Source organism: Saccostrea echinata, unplaced genomic scaffold, assembly GCF_033153115.1.
Source record: "Saccostrea echinata isolate AGI-Se365-2 ecotype Australia unplaced genomic scaffold, CSIRO_AGI_Sech_v1 ptg000009l, whole genome shotgun sequence".
NCBI classification, from domain to species: domain Eukaryota; kingdom Metazoa; phylum Mollusca; class Bivalvia; order Ostreida; family Ostreidae; genus Saccostrea; species Saccostrea echinata.
This window is the reverse complement of record NW_026889758.1, coordinates 11528522-11542500: the sequence shown is the minus strand read 5'-3', so window position 1 is coordinate 11542500 and position 13979 is coordinate 11528522. Positions and strand designations below refer to the sequence as shown.

The 13979-nt window shown below is 32.0% G+C and overlaps 1 protein-coding gene across 1 annotated transcript in view; it reads right to left on the bottom strand.

Annotated features, from left to right (window-relative positions):
- The window catches only part of LOC133182431 (long-chain fatty acid transport protein 2-like), a 26798-nt gene extending 15307 nt beyond the window's left edge, over window positions 1-11491 (bottom strand). Inside the window, exons 1-7 of the mRNA XM_061317279.1 lie at window positions 11216-11491; window positions 9645-9838; window positions 9166-9289; window positions 8940-9008; window positions 7295-7535; window positions 6979-7005; window positions 1611-1677 (exon numbers count right to left, since the gene is read on the bottom strand). Coding sequence (XP_061173263.1) covers window positions 1611-1677; window positions 6979-7005; window positions 7295-7535; window positions 8940-9008; window positions 9166-9289; window positions 9645-9838; window positions 11216-11441 — 948 coding nt within the window. The 5' untranslated portion in view covers window positions 11442-11491. The remainder of the gene's footprint in view (window positions 1-1610; window positions 1678-6978; window positions 7006-7294; window positions 7536-8939; window positions 9009-9165; window positions 9290-9644; window positions 9839-11215) is intronic.
- Window positions 11492-13979: the final 2488 nt, after the last annotated feature.

Genomic DNA, 13979 nt, shown 5'->3' with positions numbered 1-13979 from the left:
AAAAGCAGGCTTCCTATCACAGGTGCTTGGGGACCCTCCCCCCCCCCCCCCTGCGTTCCATACCCCAAGGGTTCTCCCCGACTTTTTTTTTAAATAAAATACTTTTCTATGACACATTCACAAAGTTTTTTTTTTTAGTTGACTTTAGACATAAACAAACATACATACACATACACAAACACAGACACACCACGGCTGGAAAGCTTACATACAGATTTTTAGGAATAAACATGAAATAAAAAAAAATATGAATACACAAGATATAGTAAAATAATAATGTAGATGACATAAATTTATCTATATGTTTATGTTTTCAAATATCTGGTTCCAGTTAATCCATCTTCTTTTATAGTTTATACACATGAAGTTCATTGTTTTATTTATTTTTATAAAAATTCATACTCTTGGATACTAAAAGAGAACTTTTAGTATCAGAAAGTATGAATTTTATAAAAGGTTAGTTTCAAATTATATTTTGGATTTTTCAATTGTTATACCTTGTGAATGTGTCATAAAAATATATTTTATTAAAAAAAACGCAGACAACAATTTGCTAATTAATGAATACCGTAAATAAACCATTAATAAATACAATACATGGCGCAGACGTATGTAGCGCTAATTCATGATTACGCCAACCACTCCATACCCAGTGATTTTGAATATGCCAATTTATGTACACATACAGTATTTTCAGTGTAGCCAATTGCAAGGTAAAAGTAACGGAAACAATTTACCATCACCTACTCCAAAAGCTGTCCCCATACTCTAACAGAATCTTCTCCAAAAGAATATTGTTCAGTTAAGATACTGTCCGATGTTCAGTTCTCACGGTCAATTGCAAGGTTTTTTTCTCCATTAGTTAATTTTGTAACTGTCTCCTGCTTCTGGTATTTGGCCTTTGTGTTGAAATAAAGATGATAAAAACGCAAGAATAAAGGTTCTCTTTATGTACCGGTATCTTTTCATCTTCTTTTTTTCAAAGCACCAGTGCATCTAAAATATGTTTAAAATATTTTTTTTCAATTAAAGAAATTCATTCTTATTGTCAATCATGAATACATACATTTACATGGGTATATTATATTTATATCTTATTAGTGTGTATTTATAGTTGCAGTTAAATTATTCTCTATTGAGAAGCTGATGGCTCGTTTTAATTCTCCTCCGCAGGGGGAGTATTAAAACGAGCCATCAACTTCTCAATAGAGAATACAGTTAAATATGTTTTGTTTGTTTACAGTGAATCTGAATTATATGACTTCTTTTTAGGCTAAAAAAAATTTTAATATGTGTTTCCGTTAAGTCGACCATCTCTAATTTTTACCCACCACCTACCGGTACTACTTTTTTGGCCAAATCAGATTTTAAACTGTACCACTGGCGGTTTTAGAGGGGGGCCCAGCCCCCCCCCCTTTTTTGTCCAAAATATACATCAGATTTAATAAATCAATTTTTGGTGTGGCCTTGAGCCCCTACCCCGACACCAAACTGCCCCCCCCCCTTTCAAGATTCCTGGATCCGCCACTGTGTACAACATTACCAAAAATATATGTTTTTTTTAAATATTAAATTGCCTTGTGTATATTTTTCATTACATACATACTTACATCTTCTATAACATTCTTCTCCTTTTGATAAACTTTGTAGTTATGATTTGCCAGAGTAAGTTGCTTTCTGAAGCAGGCAAAAATTCCTATAATGCAAATATATTACTAAGATGTATATATGGAATGTCCTGCTAACATGGTGATCTCTGAATATAGACCAATTAAGTCCATTATATAAAAATAAATATTTGATTTAAAAATTATGTCAATTTAATTGAAAAAGCTTCTTACATGTAGTTTTTATACAAAATGAATATTTGAAAAAATTCAAATTTATACCTGTGCCTAGGGTTGTTCTAACCATTCCCACTGACTGCCGTATCTTCTGCTTGTTGTATTCCTCCAATTGCATCTTACATTTTTCTCATGGGTTTTAGAGAGTACATGGAATCCCACATGATGGGAATACAAGTCAGACTTCATAAAATTTGTTTCAATATTTCGCAAAGTGAATTTGACTTTAAAAATCTATTATTAATTAGAAATTGAAATTGGCAGATATTCAAAGCCTTGTATCCCAAAAGAATCTCGTTTTTGTCACTATTGTAAAAATGTTGTAGAAAATGAAATACATTTCATATATGACTGCCCTATATATAAAGATTTGCGAAAAAAAGTATTACCCTTTGAACATCTATAATTTAAATGATAACATGTTGAAGGAAAATCATTGTAAAGTACTGTCTTCCCACAAATTTTTATTAAAATAGAAAATTTATAACACCAAATTTTCTATTTTAATAAAAATTTGTGGGAAGACAGATACATTGTATATAATGCAATATTATAATAAATTCATCTTTTGTTTTGAGAATGTAGTACTTTTGGAAAGATATGTATTTTTAAAAAGTAACTTTTATGGAGAAAAATATAAATTGTGTTTGAGTATTTAGTGTCAGAATTTAGCACAAAATACATGTATTGTTACAGTGAAAGAATTCAATTTGTCACCCAAGATTTTCTTCTTTATTCAATGTAAAACAGTTTTTGTACGGGTGAAAAAAAAGACTTTCTTTTACAAACATTGACATGTCCAACTAATGGATTCCTATTGTATTTTAGTAAATAATTTTCCTATGAGCTTTTAGAGTCAGATGTTCAATAAGCATGATAATCAAATAATTACGTAATAGTGTTAATCTCTTTTGTGATTTTGTCTTTTTGGTTAAGAAGGCCTTAGGGTCTGAGGTCAAGCACAGGTGTTCAAATTTACTCAATTAATGTGGCGGTCATTTTTTATGTCACATGATCACTCCGTTTAATTAATATTCTTTATTCGGAAAATTTTCACAACTTTTGGCTATTCACTAAAGAAATACTAAATTTTGATTGGCTGAAATCCTGTAATCCAAAGACGCGGAATCGTAGGTGAAAATGCACCCTAGCTCGGTCACTTTCATCGACGATTCCGAGAAATAAACTTCAGTTAATTAAAAATATATTTTCTTTATTCTTTGGATATTTACAGGTATGTAAATCATATATTTTTCAGTTAATTGATTCATTTTCCATCAAAGCAATTCTGTCTATTTCATAAATAATTTTGAAAAATATTAAGTATTCTATTGATTAAGTATTTTTATTTATTTCTTTTTTTTCTAAATTTGAGCTTTGAATTAAGTTTCCTTTAAAGATTTTATTGTTGCATAATCTTTATGCATAGTGACCTCATTTAGTCTTTTATAGTTTATAGTTGCATGTTTTATTGTAATAAATGGGTTTAGCGACAGTCTCAAGTAAAGTGCATTGTTCTTAGAAAAGTTATTTGTAATTTAGCGCCATTATATTCATTTTGCGTTCTTTAATGTAAGGAGGTAAAAATGTTATTTGTTTATGTTTAAAAACGCTGGAAAAGTAAAATGACTTTAGAGTTAAAATCGTAAGTAAACAAGCTTTTGATTGTTAAGATTAATGTTAGATTTAAATACTTTCTAGTTCAGTCTATTTGTAATTTTAGTTCTTTATTGATCAAAGTCAAGAGATGCGTGTAGCGTTGATAAGGATCGTTTCGAATTTTCTCTGTGTATGAATTAGAACCTTGAGACTGTCAGCTGTACTGATGTGTAGTTTAGGTTTATTTTTGGTATCTACGTTGTGTTAAAATGTCACGTCACAGAGGGATTTTTCTCAAATTGTTTAACCCTCTGTACAGTCACCTGATCTAACTTTAAAACGTATTTTTATAATATTTTGAATTAATTGTGTAACTGGTGACTGTTTGTTTATAAGCATTACATTACACTTTCATCGACGATTCCGAGAAATAAACTTCAGTTAATTTAAAAATATATTTTCTTTATTCTTTGGATATTTACAGCCACCGTAGAGGACAGACCAAATACTGCCCACGAGTAGAGCAAATCCAAATACGGAGTAAAGAATTTACAAAGCGAGTGATTCCCCAAATTAATATATATATAACAAGTTCACGTATAACCCCAAAAGAACAACGTGACAGTACTTTGTAATCCTGACAATGCAGTTCATTCTAGAAGGCTATGCGAATTTTTACATGAATGTTTTGAATTGCGTTCTAAAAATAGAGCACAATAATATATATTTAATGCATTAATTAGTTTATCTCTGTCCATATTATACTGTTTATACTATTTGCATAATGATTATGTATAACTTCAAGTTGTAAAAGTAGTTGACTTCACTGATTTGTACACTTGCATGTATGTATGTACTTTAGTATATGTTTTAGTAATCTGAAAACACACTGTATTTTTCATTTTGTTTGTAACGTGGTTGTATGCCAACATGTTTGGTGAATCAATAAATTGAATTGAATTGATTGATTAATAAAGACCTATACTTCATTATCAAGTTGAATGCTGAGAGAGCAGTGTCTCCTTCTTTTGATGACTTACTTTGTCATTCACACCTAAATTCCATTTTAAAAAGTTGAAAAACACATCATTTTTCTGTTATTGTTTCATGGTTATTTTTCTGGCGTCTGTTTTTGCCACATGTTGTCATAAACTTCTTTAGACTTCAATACAGGAAAGTCAACAAAGGGAAATAACACCAGTTTAATTTTTTGTCTTCAGTGCAAAAGAGTCAGCAAAGGGAAATAACTCTAGGTTAATTTTTAGGAAAAGTTATAATTTGAGGAGATTGGAATATGACTTTTAACTGATTTCCCCACCTCAAATCTTTTTGCATCTTTTAGATCTAAGCTCGATCTTACTGAAAATATCTTTTTTCTAAGTTTCAATTGCCTGCAAAAATTAATACGCATATCAAGAAATAGGCACCTTTGTATTCATTTTTATGACAAATTCATGTAAATTGATCTGTATCATATTAAAAACCTTGGGTTGAATTGAATAAAATTTAGATGCACAGAAACTTTAATTACTTAGCTATAAAATGAAACCCATGTTATGTTGATAACTTTCCTACATTAAGGAAGCACGGAATTATTTTACATAGTGATGACAATCAGGTCAGTTTTGCCATAACAAAATATTTCAAAGTCGTTGCTATGGAAACCAAGGAGGTACTGTCCAAAATTTACCCACCAATAGTCTTTATATAGGGCACTCTCTAATATTATAGTGATAAAATAAAATTCTATGATAGTGCGTGGCCAAGCATTTTTGGTCCTTACAGAGAATCGATATTAAATATTTTTTCATTGATAGAAAAAAATTTCCACACTTAATAATAACGATACTATTAAAGTATGGATTTTTTTTTATCAATGAAGGGAAATATTTACAAAGGGGTTATATATTTTAATTTTAGTTATGCTCATTTCATATAGCAAATCTATTTTTTTCCATAATTAAAAAGAGGAGAAAAAGTTAGTTTTAAATGGAACATTTTATTACTCATTTAATATTTATTATAAACATAAAAATGAATGTATATATGAGCACTACAAATAAATGAATTCTATATATATATTTATTCATGATTTATTTTTAAGTAAAAAAATGTGAGTTTATGCAAAAAAAAAAAACAAAAAAACAAAAAAAAAAAACACTTGTATTGAGACAAATATTAATAAATGTAGTAACATGAAACAGTACACATGTAATGATATAATATTCAAATGGTAAAATTGAAAGTAACACACCACTGGTTGGGAGTTATTTTCTTCTGTTTTTGCAAAAGCATATGGACATAAATCCCATTCGTCCATCAGTCTGTCTACCATAGCAAAAAACTTTAACCTTGGTCATAACTTTTGAAGAAGAGAAAATTAATTTTTTACAGGCGCGTAGCTGCCTATACGCAAGTGCGTACACATCATTTTCAGAAAAAAAAGAAATGAAAAAAAAGAGAGAATTATTCGGAGAAAGAAATCTCAGTACCATCCAACAAATATTCCTGTTTCAAATTATTCTGTGTCAAACTGTGTCGATTTAAATTTTATAATATCATGGCTCTATGATAAAATTTGAAATCTTTTATTTGATAACTGAAAAACCCAAATAAATCATTCATTATTTTGTCATTTTTCTATCGTACATCGATATTTTTTTTTAAAGATCTTTGAAAAATTAAATTTCAGTCACATCGTTGAATGCTATGATCTTCTAGTATGATTTACAATACAATTTTTTTTTTGTTCATAATTAATATTTTGTATACGCGTTTTTAAACGTGAAGAAAGATTATATGATACCAATTAATATATATATCGGTTAAATTTTTAGCCTCAATTATATGTACAATAAGTTTCCATGAAATATTAATTTTCGTTAAAACAATAAATATTACTATGTCTTTTATTTCCTAAACAAAAACTAATGGCATATTTTTTATATTTCAAGAAAATGAATGAAATATTTGGTAAAACTCCGGAGCTTCTGGGCCCTCACCAGCTGTAGCCACGTAGTATCAGGGAAGCCCCCACCCCCAACTTATTCCCAAAACCTAACCTTTTACTTTTGAAAATGAACGTTGAAAGGGTGGACCCCCACTGTTTGTTGTACCATTGCTAAATCATGGTAATTTGAAAGGGTGGACCCCCACTGTTTGTTGTACTATTGCTAAATCATGGTAATTTGGTAATGTGTTAATAAAAAAAAATTGATTTGTGAAAGTTGGACCCCCCCCCCTTCAACATACACACAAGAAATAGGACTTCAAATTTTGACAATCTTCCTTTTTCGTCCTTGCTTGTCAAAATTTTTAAAGTTGTAATTTTTTCCTGGCTGGCAAAAACTATAATAGTGCCTGACCAGAGCCCTTAAACACTGAAGGGGGGGGGGGGGGGCTCAAGACCCCCACCCAACCCCCTGCCGTTCTGTGCGTACACATCATTTCAATTCTGGCTACGCACCTGTTTTATATTTATACATGTGCTGTATCTGTGACTAGAGGGTCAGTTACATGGTTTTATTTGATTTACTTTATGGCTGGTTTATTCATTTTTGAGCTACAGAAAGAGTTTATCAGAAAGGTAATGAATTCTTACGAACTAATATGCAAAAAATAAGTATCATTCAACCCTCTTAGTTGCCAACACTTCCTATTCTTTTTTTCTCATCTGCTCACATAATACCGGGAGGTGCATTCCCAAATTTTGTTCAGTCAGATTTTGTTGGTGACTATTTCTAGGCAACAAGTAATCAGTTTGTCAGGAAGTTTTTCACTCAACTTTGTCAGAATGGAGCATCCATCAGTCCCTTCAAAGCAAACTGTATAACTGCAGCATAAATTCTTACTAGTTTTTAACTACAGTGTAGTGTATTGGTGCAGTGAGACGGTGACAAATACTTCCAACATTGCAAACATCATAACTAATGAGGCAGCCTTCACGTACATCATCCATCGATATCTCCCTCTCTGAAAATAGTCTGTTGATATCTCTTAATAAATCCAATAAATTCACTCGAGTTCCATCACTCAGTAACTTTACTCTATCCCAAAATAAGTTGGCCAAATGACAACGGTATGATGACTTTCCTATAAAAAGGAAAAATTATCAATCATTAAAATATTCAATATGTATTTACTTATTAAAAATCAAAAGATTTTTGCAGAAGAATAAAAATCCATAAGATTTGTTTATGAAACACTGATGCTCTCCTATATGGCAGCTCATGGCCAGGGTTAAAGTTTTCCAAAAGTATATCAAACTCCAAGGTCAAGGACAAGAGGTCAAAAATATTGGTATCCATTTTAAAAGGACTTGTCAAAATGAATACACATGTGAAATTTGAGAGCCCTAGCACCAACCGTTTAAAAGTTATGGCCATGGTCAAAGTCTTTAATTTTAATTTCAAAAGAAAGTCAAACTTTTTTTTTGTCACAAGGAATAGACATATAAATTTTGAAAGCCCTAGCACAACCATTCAAAAGCTTTGACCAAGGTAAAAGTTTTTCAAAAGTATATCAAATTCCAGGGTCAAGGTCAAAAGGTAAGAAATGTTGGGTATCAAAGGACAAATCTTTTCACAAGAAATATACATTATATGTATGGTAAAAAAAAATTTAAAAAGTAGGTTACACTCCGAGATCAAGTTCAAAATGTGGAAAATGTTGGTATCCAAAGAAAGGCCTTATCACAAAGAATATACATGTGAAATATGAGAACCACAGCACCAACCATATCATCCTCACGATGTCAAGGTTTTGTGATTTCGGAACTCCACACAAACCCTTGACATAAGTCGTTATTTAAAAGTTGGGCTAGAAAGCTACTATTTCATTTGTTCCTGGTCTAGGACTGGAACCAATCAGAAAACAGCTTTTACTGTAGGTAAGTTTTGTAAACAAATATGACTCGTCTTTAAAATGGAGAGTGTCAATATTGTAGGATTTTTGACTAGTTACAATAAATGAAACATCGGGGATTAATTTTTTGAAGATTGTCTTCCTAACAGTAACAAAAGATATGCGCAGGAGTTGGACCATTTGAAAATGACAGATTTGAAAAATACATTCCTATTGGTTAGTTTATAATTACCCATTACGTCATGTGTAACTACAAACCCAACTTTTAAATAACAACTTATGTCAAGGGTTTGTGTGGAGTTCCGAAATCACAAAACCTTGACACTGTGAGGATGCAACCATATATATTTTATGGCCAAGGTTAAAATTTGTAAAATTTTGCACAGTGCCAGGATCAAACTCAGAGGTCAAATTTATTGGTACTCAAAGAAAGTCTTAACACAAAAAATACATGCCTGAAATATGAAAGCCCTTGCACCAACTATTCAAAATTTATGAGCAAGGTTAAATTTTTTCCAGACAGACAGACAGATGGACAAACCAAAAACTATATGGCCCCAGATGTTTGATTATGGGCACAGGTGCTTGAGAGTCCCCCCTCCCCAGAACATGTGAAGACTGATGAATACTGACCTGAGGGTGAGGCAAACATAGTGACACAGTTTGATATACATGGTGTGATGCAGTGAAGAAGTGTGTTTTCTGAAGGAAAAAATCAAATACAACTATTAATGTATTAAGAGAAACTTACATTCTTTTGAAAATAATAGAATTCAGATAAATCTAGAAAAGACATCACTAAAAGTTTTGAAATTCTGAGACAAGTTACAGAATTGAATTAATTTTCACACTCTCTAACCAGGAAGGGAGTGATGAATTCCATCATCTTCAGTCTGGTATTCCTCATCCTGGTCCTTAACAATTTGTATCTGTACACCTAGGTCCTCATCTTCATCCTCAAAACCATCCCGAACTCGACAGGCCTAATGAATCCAAAACAAACACAACAATGGATACTCTGCAGCAGTGCATACATTAAAACTCTGTGGCTTGTGTATTAATAACTTTAGATATCTGACAAAATGGCAGATCCAGAAAATGAAAAAAAGCTGGGAAGGGCAAGCAGATTTTTATATTTAGAAGAGACAAAAAGGTCCACTTCAAACTGCATTAAGGGGGAAAAAAGAATGTCATTAAGGAGGGGGCTGTCCCTTACAATGATTTCTGACTTATACTATTAATATACATAAATTTCAGAAAAAATGTACCCCTGCCTCCCCTATTTTTCAGCCCAATGTACACCAGATATTGAAAACTTTTTTAATATACTTGACATACCGAAACTAGGATAAATTTGTTGACTTGTGGTAATTCCCTGTCCAGTGGATTAAAGAGTATCTCCTCAGTAGACACTTCACCATCATAGAAAGACAACTCATGTACGTAATGTTCTTCTCTTCTTGCCTCCCCTCCATGTGTGGAAATAAACAGAGCAAAATGTCTGTATCCTTTATTCTTCACATGATTTATGGCTGTGGTGGTGAATAAATGGGAATTTGTTAATAAATTTTCATATTCATCATGTAAAAACAGGCTTGGATCACACATCAATAAATTTTCATACACAATTCACATAAAAACAGGCTCTGATCATGCATGTTGTGATTAAAAAAAATCAAGATTTTGAGCTGTTCACTGTCATTTTAATAACTGTTTTATGTTGTGTAGCAGGCCCGTAGGAAGCAATTTCAGTTTGGGGGGGGGGGGGGCACAGCCAAACATTTTTCAGTTGACAGTTGAGGGGGCACTACCAAAAATTTTCTGACAAGCAAAAAAAAAAAAAAAAAAAAAAAAAAAAAAGGTCGTCAACTACCAAATATTCCTTGACAAGCAAAAAAAAAAAAAAAAAAGGTCATCAGGCGGTTTTATTGAGGGGGCACATGCTTATAGTATCTATGTTTACTATAGTAATCTGTATATTGGCAAAATTATTGGGGGGGGGGGGGGGCACGGCCCCCCCGTGCCCCCCCGGTTCCTACGGCCATGTGTAGTTTTTCTTTCGTGATAATTTTCTTGAAATGCATAAGATTTCTGATCCTTTATTAGCAAAATGTCTAACATTCCATCAGAACCTTTTTCAATATATCAAATTATCAATTCGCCTATTAAAAACTGGGTTAATCCCATTATAAATCTTCACACCTTGACCATGACAAGGTCTTTCGAGTAATTGTGTTAACAATGCCGTTTATCTGATATGTTGATTTAATTGTCAATCTATAAGATGTCACCATTTCATCCCATCTCTTTGTATGACACTTGTTTCTTTGTCAATTGTGTCTAATTTGTTTTCACCTAAACTTGTTATTTGTTAATCAGTTGGAGATGGACCGTTGTGCTGTCAAGACCAAACTGCAGTTGGAAAGAAATACATAATAAATCTAGAAAATATCTGAAGTTGTTTTGAACATCTATATTCTAACTAGTAAACATTTTTCCCTTCATAAAAGCTTAAAAAGCATTGGGATAAGAAGCGCCATAGGCCACTTTGGAAATATGTTACTTAATGTTATGTATTCATTAATTCATTTATTAGTAATGATACATGTATGCAATCATGAACCATTAATGATAAATGTATCAACTCTTTTAAAGGATATTAGCCATCAAAATAGGTACCAAACCTGAAGATAAATCAAACCAATTTTAATTTCTCAAATTCACTGCTAAACGCAAACAGGTAGGCACATCCGGTTTCTATGATTAATTGAAATGGAGGAGTCAGTCAAAATGGTGTAACACACCGTGTGCATTTATATATAGAAGGGAATGGATTTTTTGATTTAGGTCTTTATAATTTGCAACTTGTTGATAAAAAATCAGATGCCTGTAAAAACTGAAAAACTCACTCTTCTGCAGTTCATCCTGGAATCGACGTTTAGTAACGTATTCAGTCCTTGCACCACCATCCTTTGGTTCTATCTCTGTCACTAACTTTGTTTCAAAACCAAGTCGTCTGAAGGCTGCCGAGGCGTTCGTTTGATCAGAAATAGCATCCTCTCTGCTACTGTGTTCTTTAAAATACTTAACGTTTACAATCACAGCGTATCCAATGAAAGTATTCTGATCTGTCATTCCTAAATTTAACTGTTGAATATCCGAATCTTGAATCAGACTCAAATCGAAACCAAAACTAACGAAATATTCCCTCAATTTCTCGTCACTATTTTTAAAATTTCGATCCCGAACGTCAACTTTGAGCGAGTTCTGATTTTGTGATATTTTTATGCAAATTATCTGCCCTTCGATCTAGAATAAAATTAATTGAAATGTACAATGTATTACTTAATTTGTAATAAACTCAAAACATTCATAATATTTTAATTGGTCAAGATGAATAGATTAAACACTTTATTTGTAAGAATTTTGCCCACTTAAACAACAGCGATTTCTGTTCATCAGGAAAGGTACCTTATGTTGAAAATGTAAGAGACAAGTTCAGTATTTAAACCTTTACACACTGTTATTTTCTCAATGTCCAAAAAAAGTTTCCTTTAGTGTATATATAGAGGGTCCTTATAAATAGATAAACAAACAAATAAATAAGTATACTGAAATAAAATAGAATAAATAAATAAAAAAAAAATTGAAGCTTGTGGGAAATATTAGTAGTTTCTACACATCAAGATAAACGTAATTAAATTTTAGGTTCTGCGATAAAAAAAAATACACTGACAAAACGTAATCTGAGATAATGAATTGACTAAGTTACATGTTATATGTACATGTATGTCATATATATATATTCTAAGTAACACCTATCATTATACTTGTGCTTCGACAACTATAATCTAAAGATGCGTAATAAAACATTAAATTATACTTATGTTAGCACCAGGCCTTAGAACTGCAAAGCGACCTTATTTAATAAGATATACTAGTATACTACATGTATATTCTAATTAAAGCATTTTCAGAATACAGAACACAGCCTATCTGGTGTACTTTAATTAAACCTGTCCTTTTTAATCAAGTCTGACATAAATCGAATGAATGTTCTTATATTTTCTGCGTTGACAAATTCTTGAAATTTTCACAGATTCAAGAAAACAATATCACTGAGTGATGGTACTGAGTGATGGTATCATTTCAGTGAATTAAAAACTGGCAGTCTTATTCTGAGGCAAGGTCAAAATCATCTTTTTCCTGGAAATTATCTGATAACTACATTTATTTTCAGGTCATCCGAGTCATTGCTATATGTCGCCCGTCATCCGAGTTCCTAGTCTATCATACCTAGATATAACATTCCGAGTTCCTAGTCTATCATACCTATATAACATTCCGAGTTCCTAGTCTATCATACCTATATAACATTCCGATATCTGATATCATTTATCTTCGTTAACCAAGGGTTTCTGATCCGCCACTCTCCTTACAAACCCTAAGGGCAAGGATCACAAACCCTTGGCCACAGAAGATGGTTTTTGTTAAGATTTAGATATTGCCCCTCTTCAATATATAAAAAAATATTTTATATATCTCACAGTGATGATTTCTTAAATTATCAAAAACAGAAAATGACATCAGCTATGATGATAGGCTATGATTATTTATTTATTTTTTTCAGTGATGTCATCGTGTCTAAAAAAAAAAATCTTAATTCTCAAAGGGGGGGGGGGGGTACCATCCATGATTTTTTATAAAATAATTTAATTTACAAAAGCCCTTTTCAGGACCCCAACATTTTTTTTTAGAAAAGATGCCTCTGTGACATGGAGAGAAACACAAAAAAGTATGAACAAGAAGTACATTTAATAATAATTACATATATCTGTCTTTGACATAAAGCAAAGCCATGATTTTAATTTTCATTGCTCAAATATAAACAGATTACATTCTATGTGGAACTAAAGGACCAGGAAAGATTCAGTATGATTATCGACTGTACAGTAATGACGAAGGAAAGAGGAATGTGTCAAATGCACCTCAAAGAGGGTTTTCGTGTAAGCCCATGCAATCAAGCACAAGTACTTGAAGACAGGAATCCTCCCCCTTCCATTGAAGATTTGATCACTTCAATAACGCTAACTTCATTGTGGAAAATTGACAGTTACGACTGTTGAAGTGCAGTAACCTTTAAGATCGAGAGTTGATGGTTAATGAAATTAATATTAAACCTACGATATGAGTTGTTGATTTTTATGACTATGTGTAGTTTCATACACAATTCAACAAAAATTCCTCGGCAGTTCCTCTCGGTTTGCATACGAAGTTGGCAACTTTTTTGATTTATATATACAAAGAGTGGGATTGAAATTTTATAAAATGTTTGTTTTACGTAATTTTTCAAATTGATTGTATGGATTATATCATAAATATGACATAGAAAAATAATTTATGAGAAAAAAGTTAAAAAGGCCCGGGGGTCTATAGTGGGAAAGGGGTCCTTTTCTGAAGCACCTATGTCCTTTTCTGAAGCACCTATCTATTCGGGGACTTATGATACCCCCCCCCCCCCTTTTTGCGTCTCGAAAAAAATTAAGTTAGAAATTTTCTTTTGAAAAGTTGGCACACCTGAAACCTTGGATCTCCTCCTGAAGAATAATTTTTTTTAATGAGATCTTGGTACACAAGATCTTGGCTTTGCCTCGGAAAATAGTCCTGGCTTCG